The 16,593-nt window shown below is 29.0% G+C and overlaps 2 protein-coding genes across 2 annotated transcripts in view; both read right to left on the bottom strand.

The window, feature by feature from the left end:
• The window catches only part of LOC107445636 (dynein axonemal intermediate chain 3), a 40,090-nt gene extending 23,527 nt beyond the window's left edge, over positions 1-16,563 (bottom strand). The window contains exons 1-6 of the mRNA XM_043053943.3: positions 16,433-16,563; positions 7,014-7,151; positions 5,190-5,387; positions 2,119-2,276; positions 781-889; positions 466-547 (exon numbers count right to left, since the gene is read on the bottom strand). Of these exons, the coding sequence (XP_042909877.2) occupies positions 466-547; positions 781-889; positions 2,119-2,276; positions 5,190-5,387; positions 7,014-7,130 (664 nt within the window). The 5' untranslated portion in view covers positions 7,131-7,151; positions 16,433-16,563. The remainder of the gene's footprint in view (positions 1-465; positions 548-780; positions 890-2,118; positions 2,277-5,189; positions 5,388-7,013; positions 7,152-16,432) is intronic.
• On the bottom strand, positions 11,165-16,437 carry LOC107445635 (lysine-specific histone demethylase 2). The gene has a single exon (XM_016060073.5). It carries the CDS (start codon positions 16,301-16,303, stop codon positions 14,030-14,032), a length of 2,274 nt encoding a protein of 757 aa, XP_015915559.3. The 5' UTR covers positions 16,304-16,437; the 3' UTR covers positions 11,165-14,029.
• Positions 16,564-16,593: the final 30 nt, after the last annotated feature.

Genomic DNA, 16,593 nt, shown 5'->3' with positions numbered 1-16,593 from the left:
TAAAGTATGAAATACGAGAACTATAATATACTTCAAACAGAATAGTTTATAAGTAAACCCTTTACCTTAAAATTTTTATTGTTGTAGAGTTTACCAGGCAAGTATATGCCTTACTGGCATGTTAATCCAAGTTTTAGTAATAATACAGAGCAATCATTAAAAATTTAGGCGCTTTTTTCCTATTAAAGAAAACAAAATAAAATATAAACCAACTTGTTGCATCAAGAAATTGTTTTCGCTTAATACTAATAGATCATTATCAATGGCCGAAATAAAAGCATACAATAATCATATTATATACTTTACTTATTAGGACTATATACAATATCTAGGCAGTGTGTGAAGTGTTTAATCATTTCCCGCTTTGTTGGTCAATTTTCATGTAGGTCGATTCAAGTAAAAAGCAACAAAAAAAAAATACTTTATAAAAAGAAACATTTTAAAAGAACAAGAAGACTATATTACCTTTGAATAAGGCATGCCAATGTATTGAACTGATAAATTGCTTTTTTTCTGTACTCTCAGGACAGATGAATGAACCATTAACCTAAAATATATAGAAATTAAAAACCATATAGAAAATATGCTTATTATAAAACACATAAAATATGTATTAAAGTACTAAATCACTAATTATAGTGAATAAAATAAAATTTTAATTGACTAGTATTTCTTTTATAATGACTCGTTTCCTTTTGTAACTGTGCCACTGTCGGATAAAAGCAAATACACAATAAACACTCACAATAGCAAATGAAAAAAAAAATTTAATTACTCAACTTTTATCAGTGATTCTTTTTCTTCTGTAACTGTACCATTGTCACATAAGGAATTTAAATCATTATGGAAAATATCAGCAATACTATTTTGCATCAATGAGGTCAATATCCTAAATATATAAATCATAAAATTTTTTGATTATTATGAAAAATATCCATAATATTATTTTGCATCAACCAATTCAAGTTTCCAAACAGTCAATTAGAAATTCATATCCTAACAGTTTCTAATATTAACCATAATAAACACTGTGAAAATTATACATAATATTATTTTGCATCAATTATTTCAATTTTCAAAACAGTTTATAAAAGTTCGTATTTTAACAGTTTGTAATATTAACTATAATAAAAATTACGAAAAATATCTGTAATATTATTTTGCATCAACCAATTCAAGTTTCTAAACAGTATATAACAGTTTGTATCATAACAGTTAGTAATATTAACCATAATAAAACAATTTATTATATGGTTAATATTACAAACTCTGATACATAACTAGCTACATGACATACAACTTTCACATGAAGGCTACTTTGTATTCGTCTGATAAAAAGAAAATGGCCGAAGCTCTTCAAATAGTAAGCGGAAAAATTTATGAAATATAAATAAATATATTAAATGGTCAGACTAAAACCAATAGTACAATTTACAATAAAATAGTACGAGTAGTGGTAGCTCAGGGGATAGAGCATTTGTCATACAATGAGGTGAACCAGATTCAAATACCACTGATGGCTGATCAATACGAATTCCACACCCGGCTCGCACCAACCACAGTACTGATGCTTAACTATCCTCAGTTTTAGGTTATGTTCCCTTGTCATCAGGCTAATCGTGGGAGAATTTCATGATACTCCTCTCCATGGAACACAAATGCGGGTTAGATGCATCAAAAAGTCCTACACAAAGGCAAATTTCTCCCAATACTTGATCCAGGCGTTCCCTTGTCTTCCAGATTGTGTTCCAAATTACAAGGCTACAGAGTTCAACATTAATAGTAGTAAACCCAAAATTTGGGTGGGTTGTTTTACGATGGCTATGAAATAAAATACAATAGTACAATTTTAATAGATACCAATTATTGAAAATACTGATGGTAAAACTAAAGTTTCTCAGCTAAAAATTAAAAACTTTATTTCAAAAACATTTTGACAGTAATACTTTAATACAAGTTGAGTGAAATAAGAATGTCCCAATCAATCAATTTTTTGCAAAAAAACTATAAATAGCCCCCCCCAAAAAAAAACATTCTAATAAGAAAACAAATTCCATATACCTGTAAGAGCATAATAACAGTTTGCTAAACAGATACCAATCAAATCAAATATTTTACCTCTTTTCAGCTGATACCAGAAAAGACTGAAAAGAACTCTCAATCATATGTTCTTCTTTTTCATCTTCAGAAAACAATCTTGGTTCATACTGACACCAAGAATTAACTAATCTTCTCTTAATTGTTTGTGCACTGCTGTTTTTGTGCACAACAGAAGCCTAATTGAAAAGAAAAGTAGAAATAAATTATAGAAGTAAAAATCATTGATGATTGATATGGAATAGTTACTCCTATCAGTCAATGATTTTTACTTCTATATATATTCTGTTATAATTTGAAAACAGTTATTTCTTGTACCAAAAAAAAGTGTTTCTAGTGGCACATTCATTGATAAATAAATTTATTGTTTATTAGTCTCTAGTCATTTTTATCTTTTAACAAAATTAGGGAAAAAACAACAGGGCAAAATTGTCCTTTTTTAAAAAAAATAAATTCAAAATGCACAAAATGTATAGCGATTTCATTCCTTTTCACTTTTCATTATTAAATGTATATGTTACCGTTAAAGTATATAATGCAGTTATTTCATAGAATACCTAGTTATTCCATGAAATAACTGATCGTGTCCGTTAAAGTCTGTAATATGTTATTAATTTGACACTTTAACTAGTTATTCTATGAAATAACTAGGTATTCTAAAAATTAACTAATGAGAGACAGTTAAAGTGCAAAATAAACAATTTATCTAAAATGAAATAACTAGGTATTCTATAAATAAACTAATGATCGACAATTAAAATGAAAAAGAAGCAATTTATCTAATTTATGCAGCGCATAAATGGTATTTATGGAAACGTACCCTTAAATCATTTGTTACAACAAGGATTACTAAAATGACACTTGGAATTACAAAGAACATTATTTCTGAAACAAAAACATTTTTTGTTGACATACTGGGTTTTACACCAACATTTTTTAAATCCCTGACCAGTACCTAAACTTTGAGCTGTAGCATATTGATTATCTTACACTTTAACAGGCTGAGATTTTTACACTTTAACGAGAATGGCTGAGAGTTTTACACTTTAACGGACACGATCAGTTATTTCATGGAATAGCTAGGTATTCTATAAAATAACGGATTTCATACTTTAACGGTAACATATACATCATCAAATTATGTACTATAATGTAAATGTTACTGTGAATGACCGAAATTGGTGGTTGTTGACTTCCATTGGTGAATGTTGACAATCACATAGTCGCTTTGGTAATTGTCCGAAATATATACCAGGTCTATTTAAGTTCCACAGACCAGTTTACCCTTCACTGATGTTTATTTAAGGTTCAGTGTCACTGCCCAGTAAAAATTTAACCAGTACTCCGATCACTAATGTTTCTCCTAATCTATCCTCAATGGATATTAAAATATAATAATGTAAATGAATAAAGTAATATCAAATCAGATATAGCAAATATTTCAGACATGCACCAGAGAGACTATGTAATTTTTGGCATTCACCGGTGAAAATTGACATTCTCTTGATTTTGGTCATTCACGGTAACATATACATCATCTAACAATATACTATAATGTATACATTATGTAACAATATAGTATGATGTATACATGCATCTAATATGTGATGAAAATAATTATGAGAATTAGTAAGTATTCCTGGACTTTTAAGAAGTTTCAAAAAAGATACAGTAGAACGCTGATTATTTGTGGGTGACTAGGGCATCGCAGATTTAAAAAATGCACGCAGATAATTCTGAAAAACTCAAAACACAAAAATTAATTTTTAAATCTACTCATACATGCGTTTAGATTTCAAACTTACAAAGAAAATGATTGTTCTACAACAAAATCACTTAAATAATAACTGATAAAAAAAAATAGTACATATATATGCTTCATAAAGGTGCTCATACATAAAAATATTTAGTTACGCATTTTTTTAAAAAAATCAGTCACTAGTTTTCGCTTCTTGTTTAATGCTGTTTTTCGAAGCTCTGTTGCCAAGGGGAAAAAACTATAGTTTAAGTGCATTACATTTAAAGCAATGCGATAATTATCTTGGCTTTAAAAACAGGCAAATAACTTAAATATTTTAAAAGTTATTAAACTTTTTAAAAATCGCCAATTTGGCGACGTTTTTCCACCTAGATGAAAATTATCAAAATCACTGATTTATTCTCAGTTTTTGCCAATTTTTACGAGCCCAGGTAATGCAGCAATGGAGTAAGTTTTTAAATATTAAAAAACCATAACACTTTTTCATTTTCGCAAAACTGTGGCTTTTCTCCATATTAACATTGTGCATCATTTTCAAAATAAGCGTAGACAGCGCTGGTGTTAGATAGGCTAAACTTGACCAAACAGTCATGAGTAACAATTTCAAAATCACAGCATTTATAAAAATACCATATTATTCGCAAAAAAGCATCATTTCATATCACGACGGATACTTCAAAAAACCGCCTTAATATTACGTGTAATACAATTCTTTCTCTCCTTGCGAAAATCATGAATCTACTATAGTTCTGTTCCTTACATCTATCCTTCTATTAATTCTTCGATTAATTCATTGTTCTATTGTAACTTGCACTTCTATTCAAAATGATTTTCTTAAAATGTAATTCGTTTAAAATGGAAGAATATTGAATAATTATTATAAAGTTACGAAATAAACCACACTTTTAAAATAATTTTGTTTTAACTATAATAAAATTATTTAAAGAAAGAAAGAAAACACATCGATGTTAAAGTTACGTCATACTAATTCATTTATAATTTATTCTCCAGATTTAAACACTTGCATAAATTTTGAATTTTTGTATCAATTTTTACAATGACAGATCAGTAAGTATTAATTAAAATACAAGTGACTATAAAAAGATTTTTTACTTTTAGAGACACTTAACCAAACAGTTTAAATTTTATTAATATTCAAAATATTTTATGTAATACTTTTTAAACACTTTTAAAGACAACAAATATATAAATTACACATAATTAATATTAAGACTTCTACGTACAGCCTACAAAAATGTAATTTTAAGTGGAAATTTTTTTTACTACTTATTGCAAAATCATTAAATGAGTAATGACTTTTAAATCAACCTACTTGAGTTTGTTGTTCAATTGTTTGACGGAAAATCGGCTTCGGCAAATCAATAGCATCTTCTTCTGTATCTTCATCTAATGCATCAAAAATTATTTTCGGTAAAATTTCCAGTTGCATTCCTGGCCGATCAGTTGCATAACAGTCTGATAGAACAAAAGGTCGAAGATCATCTTGAGCCAATTCAACCAATATTTCAATCTAAACATATATAATCGATAGTTTAAGTACACTTGACGTCGTTCACATTTTTTGGCAGTGCAAATATTTTCAATGAAAAAGGAAAAGAAAAAAACTTACACCACATTAAGGGTTGTTAAGACTTCATTGAATCACTAAATCACTACTAAAATTGATTAGACATCAATGTAGTAATTAATGATCAATGATTAGTCATCATCGATTAGTAATCGATGATGACTAAAGTCATTGATTAATAACAAGAAAGTATAGTTAAGAAATTTAATTCAGTGAAAAAAATAATTTCAGTGTAGGTTATAAGCATCCCTCTAATAAAAAAAAAACATTTAGAAATGAGCTGAAGAAATAATATGATTTCACATTAAATATTTTTTGTTTGATGATAATTTAAAATATTTTCAACTATAATTAAATACTTAAAGGCAATCTTAAGTATTCTTTAATCCCACTGCAAACATCTTTTTTTTAGTTTAGCTGCAGTTTTTGATAGTTTAAGTATACTTTACGCCATTAATTTTTTTTGGCAGTGCAAATATTTCTAATGAAAAAAGAAAAAAACTTACACTAAATTGTGGGCTTGTACAGTTTTTTCCATGTTAGTATCAATGAGATTTTTAAAATTATTGAGTAATAACAAGGAATTTAATTTAGTGAAAAAAAAATTCAGTACAGGCTATAAGCATCCCTTTGATAAAAAAATTAATGTATAAATGGGCTAAATAAATAATATGATTTCACATTAAATATTTTTCATTTAATGAGAATTTAAAATATTTTCAACCATAATTAAATATGTAAAGACAGTGAGGTGGTTTTGGGGAACAAAACCCCCTCCAAAATTAGACATTACTTAATTAACGAACTACTGTACGGTAAGTAGGAAGTTGAAAGAAAAAGTTTTCATCATTCCTTTTGTAATTTAAACATTTTAAATGAATATACATATATTTTAACAGCAAGTACTGAACTTCCATTTTTCACCTAAGAAGATGCCGGAAGTGTTGCTCATTTAAGATTGCCCAGTGGGCACCTGTGAACCTAAGTCACGGAAGTGAGCAACATTACTCACGTCACACTGCCACAGATACCCGTTCATAGGGAAGGCCACATCCACACACAACAGAGGACAACACACAGACAAAAACATCCAACCTACAGCCATTGGCTTTGTAGTCAGGCACATTTTTAACCTGGCATACACATTGATATAATGTTGATGAGAATGTTTTTACCATTATCTAAAGAATATTAATTTATAGCAGTGTGTTATAGATATATAAATCTACAGACATACAAAAAGTATTTATATTTAAGAAAGAGTCTATAAGCGAAACACAGATAAAAATAGACTCACAGTTTTAAAAGTTTTCCTCTGTCAACATCTTAGATATGGATTAGATACTCTTTTCTAGAACAACTAAATGCTAAAAATACTGACTAACAATATCTACAATACCTGACACTAATTATCATTGTCATTTAGAATCATAATGATCTTCATTAAAAAATTTGTGACTATGTTTCACCAATTATAGCTTAAAAGAAGCTATAAAACTAATTAAAAATATACAACATTTTTTAAAGTTATAAATTTATAGAAACTGAATTTAAATATATAGAGCCTACTTTGGAATTAAATTCACGCTGTGGTTCATCTTTTAACGCTTCTTTGCTTTGAAGTTTAAAATTGTTTGTTGAAGTTTTTTCTTCGAGTGAAGCTTCAATAGATTCTTTACTATTCATTGTAAATTCTCAAGATGTTATCTGAAATATAATTAAAAGCATGACAGCACTAAAAATAGAACAGGTGACAAGATTAGTGCATAAATATTTTTCTCCTTACTAAATTGAAAAGAATTAAGATCTAATAAAATTTATAGTCAAGCAAATTATAACATTTTTCTTAGAATATTCTACAAAACCTAAAATATTTCTTTTCTAACCAAAAATACCTCGATATTCTTTAATCATTTTTGCAACATTAGAAATATCATTTTAAAAAATATAATAATAATTCAGGTTTCAAATCAATGAAATTAGAAACTTCAGGATCCAATTTAATCACTTATAGTATTATAAGAAGCAATGAAAAATTAACTTAAAAATTACAGTTTTAATGTTGTTAATGAAAATTGCTATTAAATTCAAAATTTAACTTATTTAATTAAAAAATTCAAAAGTTTTTGGAGCTATATTTCTTAGTAATAAACTAATGCTCTTCTAGAACAGTTATATTATGCACATAAATACAAGGCTTATTCAGTTCATAATAAAAGTCTTATCACTATGGCAATAGATGTTGTCTCCATGGCAACCAACTGCCCACAAGTGTCAATCTCTGACACTACTTGAAACTGATATTTCTTCACTATATTAAAAGGTTCAGCCAACAACTTAAATGTTAAAAAAAAAATAATAATTTAAAGAAAAAAAAAATGCTGAACAACTTTTCTTTACACCTTTGAAGTTGTTAGCATTAAATCATCCAAAGTTCCATGGATTATAACAAATCAATTTTAAAATGAAATGAGAAACTTTTTTTATGATGTAAGAAGGGAAACTATTTTTAATAATCTTTTCTTATTCACTGAAAGTCTTTGAAAACAAGAAACAAAAAAGTATACTATCTTTTCTTATTTAATTTCTCAAACACCATATTGCACAAAATTATAAATGTATAAATTTAAAATAAAAGAAATTTGTAACTTTAGACACAATCAAATGTTACTACAGGAAAACATTTCCTTTTCATTACAGAGAAAGCTTTCTAAATAATACTAACTTTTAATAAGATTCAATTCTAAAAATGATTATCTTTATTATTATTTTTTTAATTATCATATATATCAAAAATTTGTAGAAAGAAAAAAAAAACTTTATAAATACCTATATCATTAATTATGAGCTTCTAAAATTTACATGATTGCTTGTAATTCACTCACGATGACTTAAATAGAAATCCTCTAATGCAGAAATGGCGACTTTTTTTCGATTAGTGTGCCAGTTAAAAAACGGTTATTATTTTTAGGCAACAACTGTTTATTTTCTGTCTTGAAAAATAATTTTTAAACTATTTTGCTATGATTTTAAACTGCAGAATTATATCATATAGCTATATTTTCTTTTTAGCTATTAACTTGCTTCAAATGGAAATCAAATAAACAGTATTTTAAAATTATTTCAATTTAATATTAAGCTAAGGTAAAATATATTTAAACAGACACTCTTTGTGGTAAACAATAAGATGAATTTTTATTTCATTTCATAGCTGTCGCTGAACAGCTGACCCAATTTTGGGTTTACGACAACCAATGTTCAACTCCGTACCCTTATAATTTTGAACCCAATCCAGAAGACAAGGGTACTCAAGGATCAAGTATTGGGAGAAATTTTCCCTTTGTGGAGGATTTTTTGATGGAATTACTCCGCATTTGCATTATATGGAAAGGAAAAACGGCCACAGTTAGCCTGACAGCAAGGGGACTCTAGCCCATGTTCCGTCTACCAATAAGGATATTTTACATCAGGACTGTGATCGGTGAAAACTGGATGCAGAATTCAGACCAGGCATCACTAGGATTCGAACCAGGTTCCCCATATTGGATGGCGAACGCTCTATCCCCTGAGCCACCCTGGCTCAATAAGATGAAATTGAGGTTATAAATGCGAGATATATTTAGTTTTTCATGGATCTCTTCTGAAAAATAGACTTCCATAGTGGAAAGGGAACTATAGTCAATCTTCAGGGATCTGTCCAGCTTTTTCTGAAAGGTACCTATTTTGTGAAAATTTAGACATAATTTGTAAAAAATTAAAAACTATATTAAAAAATCAACACAAAAATATGGTAAAAATATGGATTTATCATTTCTTAAGGGATACAAAAATAAAATTTCAAGAAAAAGTATTTTGTGAAACTACCGTTTTTTCTAAAGTGAATTTGTGAAGGTACTGCTAAACGGTAGTAAATTCGGCCTGGACAGACCCCTGATCTTATATCCTGGAAAATGTCATAATGGCACACATGATTCTTTCTGATTTCACCCATGATGAACTTAATGCATAGGTGTTTTTTTTAATGTTTTCGGAGATTGTTAGTGAATAAGATTAAATGTGGTATGTACTTCTCACACACCACCAAAATACCTGTCACATGCCACCTAGTGGCATAGGAAGGTCATTTCTGCTCTAGTGATTCTGAACTATTTACAAGCACATAATCGCATGATATGGCTATCACTAGATATGGTGGAGATAAAATAACAACAAAATTAAAATCCAGTAAACTGATAAAAGACGAATAATTGAAGATTAATTTAAAATGATTAAGCAGTTGTAAAAAGTGATAATGAACTTAAAAAACGAGCAATGTGAAATGAAAGTAACAAACGAAAAGTGATAATGAATTTAACAATCTTTTTTGGAGCTCTTTCATTAAAGAGTATAAAAAGTACAATCTAACTACCTTACACTTGAAGAAAAGTTTTAATTTTTAAACTATAAATAGCAACTTGTCAAAAAATTATCTGGGTTTTAGAAAGGGTAAATGACTAGACAAATAACAAATGAAAAAATTATTAAACCTTTTTTTAAAAATTGCCAATTTGGCGAGATTTTCCAAACTAGATAAAAGTTAATAAAATCAATGAATAATTTCCAAATTCTGCTAATTTGTATGAAGGCAGATTACGCAGCATTAGAGTAACTTTTTAAATATTAAAAATGTAGATTAAAAATACTTCTCATTTTCAGAAAACTGAGGCTTTTTAGCATATAGCCATTTTGCAGCGTTTTCAGAATTAGCATAAAGTCTGCTGGCTAATGATAGCCTAAATATGACTTAACAGGCATAAATAACTGTTATAAACTCACAGCAGTTATGAAAATATCATGGCCATCATAAAATAACCTTAATAAGCTTTATATACTTAATATGTTGGCACTTAAGCTTTAAAAAACGATTTCTGGTGAAAAATAATCTTGTTATGTCTACAGAAAGTTTCTTTAGCACATTATTCATAATAAGAAAAATAAACATTAAAATTACACAATCATTAAAAAAAATGTAAGTATACTCATGAAATACTTCTAAAATGCAAACTGAACAAAAAAAATTTGCAATAAATTCTTTATTTTTATCGAAATTTATGCCACAAAAGCTAAAGAAAGTTCCATCAATGGTAATCTAATTCATTTATTTAAAAAATAAAATTTGCGAATTGAAAAAGATTTGAAAACTTTTTTTAAATGACAAATTGGAGAGAAAAAAGGCACAAAATGTCTAAAAAACATTACAATTTATCCAGAACATGGCTACATTTAAAACTTAGATGTTAATACTCCTTGGCAACGAATTCCACAAAAATTTTGATTTACTTTATAAAAAATATTTCTTCTTTTTTTAACTAGTCGTTAGTGGAAAATTTCCCACTGTTTCAGCATAGATTAATAATAAGTCTTCAGAATCAACTTAGCAATAGAATTCAAAACATAATTCAGGATTTTCATTCTAAATTCTGCGAGAAAATTTTAGAAACTTATGTTTTGGAAAAAATTCCCACTTTAAATAATATACTAACATGAAATAAGATCAACAAAAATGCAGAGAAAAAGTTAAAAATAAAGAAGCGAGAAAATTGGTTTGAAATATGTTTCATATCAGGTTCTGATTGCACTAAACACCAATCAACTTAATAGGTAAGCCTATAACCAGGAAGTGCTAGATAATCTATGTAGAATAGGATACTGTCTATTCATTAAATTAAATTTTCAAGCAATAAAAAATAACCAAGTTTATTTACAAAGTGCATTTAATAAAAAGTACTACAAAAAAATTACATCAGTAAGTTAAGATATAATTAAAACCATGTTACATTCAAAATGCTAATCTACAAAATGTTAATTTAACCTTAGCTTATTAAAGTTTTCTGCCGAACTGTTAAGAAATTGTATAAAATACATCATAAAAAATATCATACTTTTAAATTTAAATGACAAAAAGTTGAAGTTTTTACAAAATTTTTGAAATAACATTATGACTAGCTTACATATATATATTTGGCATTCCATAAACTGATGTTTTAGTGGTATCATTAATTCAATGAATTGATAAAATTCACCTTGAAGATTTTTAACATAATAAATTAGACCAACATAAATTTTCTTAATGTTGCAATTAAAAAAAGAGTCGAAAGTATCTTGGATTTGTTATGATATGTACAATTAAGCACCTTTCATAACTATTATTTTTCAAAATTATAAAGTTTCAAGTATCTCGTATTATTATTTTTTTAAATTTCATGTTATATTAATTTGGTAATCAAGTATTTTCAACTTGAATTAAAAACTTAAAATTTTAAGAAATTGTAAAACAAAGTACAACAGCAAATATTTTCTTGAGGAGCTAGATTAAAAAAAATAAAGACAAGTTAGTATTCATTGATCAGAAGCTGGGTAGGATTAGGTAAGTTTAGAATAGTTTGTATAGATGGGGCCAACTAAATGAGATCCCTTTGATAAAAATGAGAAGATAAAAAATAATCTTGAAGGTAGGTTTTGAACAAATGATGCTAAAATTTTTTTGATATTTGCAGACCCAGCTGCGCTCTTGGGTGGAATTTTTTTTGATCAGAGCCAGTCTTAGTAAAAAGTAAATAACAGGATGATCAGTGTAGGCCATTTGCTTCATCAAAAAGGAAATTTTTCTCTTTCATCCACATGATCGCGAATCCTGTCGCTGGCTTCCAGAGTTAGATTAATTTCATGTAGTAATGGGCAAATGCAATGAGAAAAAGTACTTGGCACGTAGTTGATTGTGCTGCTAGAAAGATTGAGGGTACAACCACCTAGAGTACTGAAGGTACCAGATGGAAACCTGGACCCCAAACATTTCTAGATATAAATTGAATGGCCGTAGTGTGGAATACATTTTAAAAAGGGAAATAAAACATGCCTTTAGGGAAAAAGTAAATACGAATCGCGATATCAGGTTTTAAAAACATGTAAATACAAATCACAATGTTGGACTTTTAAATCACGTGAATATGAATTGTGATGCACAATTAATCACTATATTAGGAGATTCTGATGCAGTTTTAAATATTCAAAACGGCGAAAGTTTGCCAAACCAAAAGAATCAAATTGGTGGAAGAATCACGTAAGACATAATTCTTCCCGTAATCGACTGAAGAACATATGTAAATGTTTCGTTAACAGGATTTAGAAAAAGCTCCAATATTTTGTTGGAATTCTACAATATTCGTACAAAAATCGCATGCCCCGCTTCGAGTTTTTAGACCCAGAAGGAAGATAAGAAAAACTCGGATTACCAGGGTACCCCCGGAATACAATCACCCCTGGTCATAACTTAACCGAACCGTGCCTTTAATCACTGAGTCATCAGGACTCAGATAGCGGTGACTAGAGGAGAGACAGTATATAAATATCTAGCAACCAAAAGATAAAGAAAATGATGATACCACTGCAAATCTAATTCTCTGTTTAGTCTAAGAATGCCAAAATCAGTCTTATTCGTGACTGGACCAAAACACTTAAAAAAAAACTTTAAAAAAACATAACTTTGTCACATGATTTTTGAAGAAAAAAAACATTAAACAAATTAAAAAAAATTATTCAATATATAAACACAAATTTTCCAAAATTAATATATCATGGGTTTAAAACTAAAATTAACTCAGCAATTCATGATTTTCAGTAATGTGTAAGCATTTTTCTATTATGTGGATATCTAGTCCATTCAACCAATTAATTGATTTAAAAAAAATCAATTGAGGAGTAAAATCAATCAATCTTGATTAACATGCATTTATGCTATTATAAATAAATAATCCCTTTCTTACTTTACTACACAAAATTTAAAAATTACATTATTTGTCGGACATATTAAACATAATAAAAGTCATTATCATAAAATAAAACTTTCAACCATAAAAATTAATAATAAATTTACTACTGGGTACTTTGGGATTATTCCGACTATTTTCGCCAAAAGGCAGCTTCTGCACCAATGACAGCAAATTTCATCATATTTACCATGTAAAATCTTAACTACATGAGTTGGTTTTCTATAGCGTGTTGAAATATACTGTTTTTTTTTAACGCCTCTGCAAAATGATTTGAATTTGGGATTTGCCTAGCACCAAAGAGATTAGTATTATTTGACAGATGAGAAACAGTGGAACTACTTGAAAACACTTGGATTCATATTTAAAGGGATTTATGTGGCAATGACTGCACAAGGATAATAACTTGTTTGTTTGCGTTTTAAAAGCTATCAAGGAATTTCGGCTGCTGGAAAGATTTATAATAACATATTTAGTTAATAAGAATAATTCAATGAGAAATTATAAAAAAAATTCAAGGTTTTTACTGTGTTTTGATTCTTTTTATTACACTTTTTTATTACCTATTTTTACACTAATATTTTTTTGTTATTATTATTATTCAATAAATTTATCATGCTTAGAATATTTGTTTAGGAAATTGCTTTTTATTATGATGGCACCTAAGGATTTGCACACTTTCGTGAGCATTCACAGGTCGACGGGGTAATCCCAAAGTACAGCTCAATGGGATAATCCCAAAGTACCTCCTATTGTTATCACAGTTATAAAAATAGTTGTCTACAAAAGCTTAAAATGTTCTGATATTTTTGAAGCCTCCCTTAATCCACTCAAGTAAGCTCCAGTCAAACAGCCAGGTGCATTACGAAAAGTAGAGTCCCCAGCAAAATAAAGCTTGTTCTCAACACTTTCGGCCATATCATCAAATGCAGTCACTTTACTCCCGACTTTCAAATAACTTCCTGCACAGCAACTGTCATTTAACCCAATCAATAACCACTTAGAAGGTAAAGGTATTCTTTTTTTAAGCAAAAAAGTAACTTTCAAAAATTTCATACAAATTTCTAAAATGCTTTCTTCATCAATTTCTTTTAATATTTCACAAGCTCTAGGAGAAAGAAGAGCCACTAACGTTGGAGTAGAATATGCATCATTAACCGTCAAATCAAGAAAAGAGCTGAAAAATTTATCATCAGATATTACGCTGAATTCGCTAAACTCTTTTTGGCCATCTCTTACCCAAAATTTCTTGGGGAATTGCATAACCAGCTTGGCACATTTATAATCACTTATATTTTTAAATGTTTGTATTTTATAATTTGGCAACGGAGGAGTGAAAACAATTTCATTATTTCGCAACACAGGAAGAGGAACTGTGAGAAGGACTTTGGAAAAGCAATATTTACCAATGGGAGTTATCACTTCCACTTTATCTTTACTGTAATCGATTGCTTTTACTTCAGCATTGAAAACAATATTAAGGTTTTCAGAAAGTTTTTCCAACATGATATTAATACCATTGGGAAAGAAAACATTATCTCCTTTAAGAGATAGAATTGATTCCCAATTTAAAATAGAAAGATCCCTAAAATCTACTCCCAATTCCAGTTCAAACAAATCTAGCACATGGAGAAATAGTTTTTTATCTAGTGGAACAGACGAAGATTTAGAAATTACATCAAAGTTTCCAAGTAAAGTATCGTACCAATTAGAGTCTTTTTGTAACTGGGAAGCATTTTCAAGAGCACCTTGAGCAAGACCCTTTAATAAATGTTGAGCAAGCCATTCGACTTTTTCTGGAACAACTTTTCCTTTTGAATCTAATATTATAGAATTTCCATTCGATTTTTGATACTCTTGATTTGCTTGAATAGCTAAAATTTTAAATGGGTTATTTAAAATTCCTTTCAGAACATAGGTTTGAAATGCTAATGAATCATCCACTTTAGAAATCCGTCCACCTACTTTACAATCAGTTTCAAATATCGTAACAGCCATCCCCAAATTTTGAAGATGTTTTGCAGCAGCTAAACCTGAAATACCAGCTCCAACAATAAGAACATCCAGTTCAGAGCTTTCAGGTACAACTAATGATGGATTTTCCAGTATTCCATAATTAATAACAGATTTTTGAGTCAATAATTTCAACATTAATTCAGAAAGAAAATATAAATAAATTCTAACTAGACCTCTACATATTAAATACGTATTTATTTTATGCACATCTAACCATTCTTTAGGAGACAGATTCCACAGTGCAACAATTAAATTGCGCAAACCTAAATACATAGCAGATGAAATCATACAATTATTTGCGAATAGTTTTTCTTCTTCATCCATGGCATCTGGTTTCGGCCATATACACGCTTCACCACATTGATCGAGTGAAAATGGCTCTATATCAGTAATTTCTTCCAGCAACGCTTGCGTACATTCAAGAGGGTTTAATCCAATATTCTCAGGAAAAATTCTTTTAAGATAGGGTCCGGCTGGAGAGTTAACCAAATGAGGGACCTCGGTTAATTGGTCGATAAAATAAGGATCTAAAGACAGGGAAACTAACTTGTCCTCAGGACTTTCACAGGATATATCATTAGAAGCAATATGGCACTTGAAATTTTTAATGAATTCTGAATCAATGTTACCAGGTTCTTTAACCATTCTCCACCTTCCACATTTAACATCGCCACATTTTACCCAGTAAGGTAACAATTCGTTGGCAACATATCGTTTTATGTTGGGTTTGGTAACTTGAGCAACAGCAGTCCATTCATTGCTCCAGTCACAAAACTTTAAATTGCAAGTTCTTCCCGGTCTGTACAAATTGTCGAAACAATTATTGCAAAAGTGTTCTCCGAGAGACATATGATACCAACGAGATGTGTACCCATCTCTCGTACAGTTTTCATTTAAAAGTAAACAACAATCTGGTTGATTATCGTTGCAGCCTGCTTTCGCACACGGCCGTACTTTCTTTTTTTCATCCGCATCAGAACTACCGACAGATTTTCTTTTGAGTGATCGATTTGAAAAACGTCTCGCACCCTCAGCCATTTTCTACCGACTTTAATAAGGAATTAATTAAGAATTAGGAATAAGAACACTTATCTTTTCGAAACAGTTAAATAAATGCTGGCAAATAATGCATTAAAGCGCATAAGATTTAGTAACATAAGAATTTACCTAAAATTTAATAGATTGCGCAACTAATATGCAAAATATGAAAAGCAAAATTCGAATATTACTACATAAATAAGCAGCAAATATAAATATGTTCTTGCATCTGTTGCCTAGCAACATGCAAATTGTCCGCTTTTGCAAGTGTGATGCCATTTGCTTTAAAA

The sequence above is a fragment of the Parasteatoda tepidariorum genome, chromosome 2 (genome assembly GCF_982258835.1).
Source record: "Parasteatoda tepidariorum strain Cologne lab strain chromosome 2, Ptep-v5.0, whole genome shotgun sequence".
Classification (NCBI taxonomy): domain Eukaryota; kingdom Metazoa; phylum Arthropoda; class Arachnida; order Araneae; family Theridiidae; genus Parasteatoda; species Parasteatoda tepidariorum.
This window is presented reverse-complemented; position numbering and strand designations above follow the sequence as displayed.

What these genes read in the sequence shown, in the direction of transcription:
- LOC107445635 (XM_016060073.5), bottom strand. Translation starts at nt 16,303, where the DNA reads ATGGCTGAGGGTGCGAGACGTTTTTCAAATCGATCACTCAAAAGAAAA.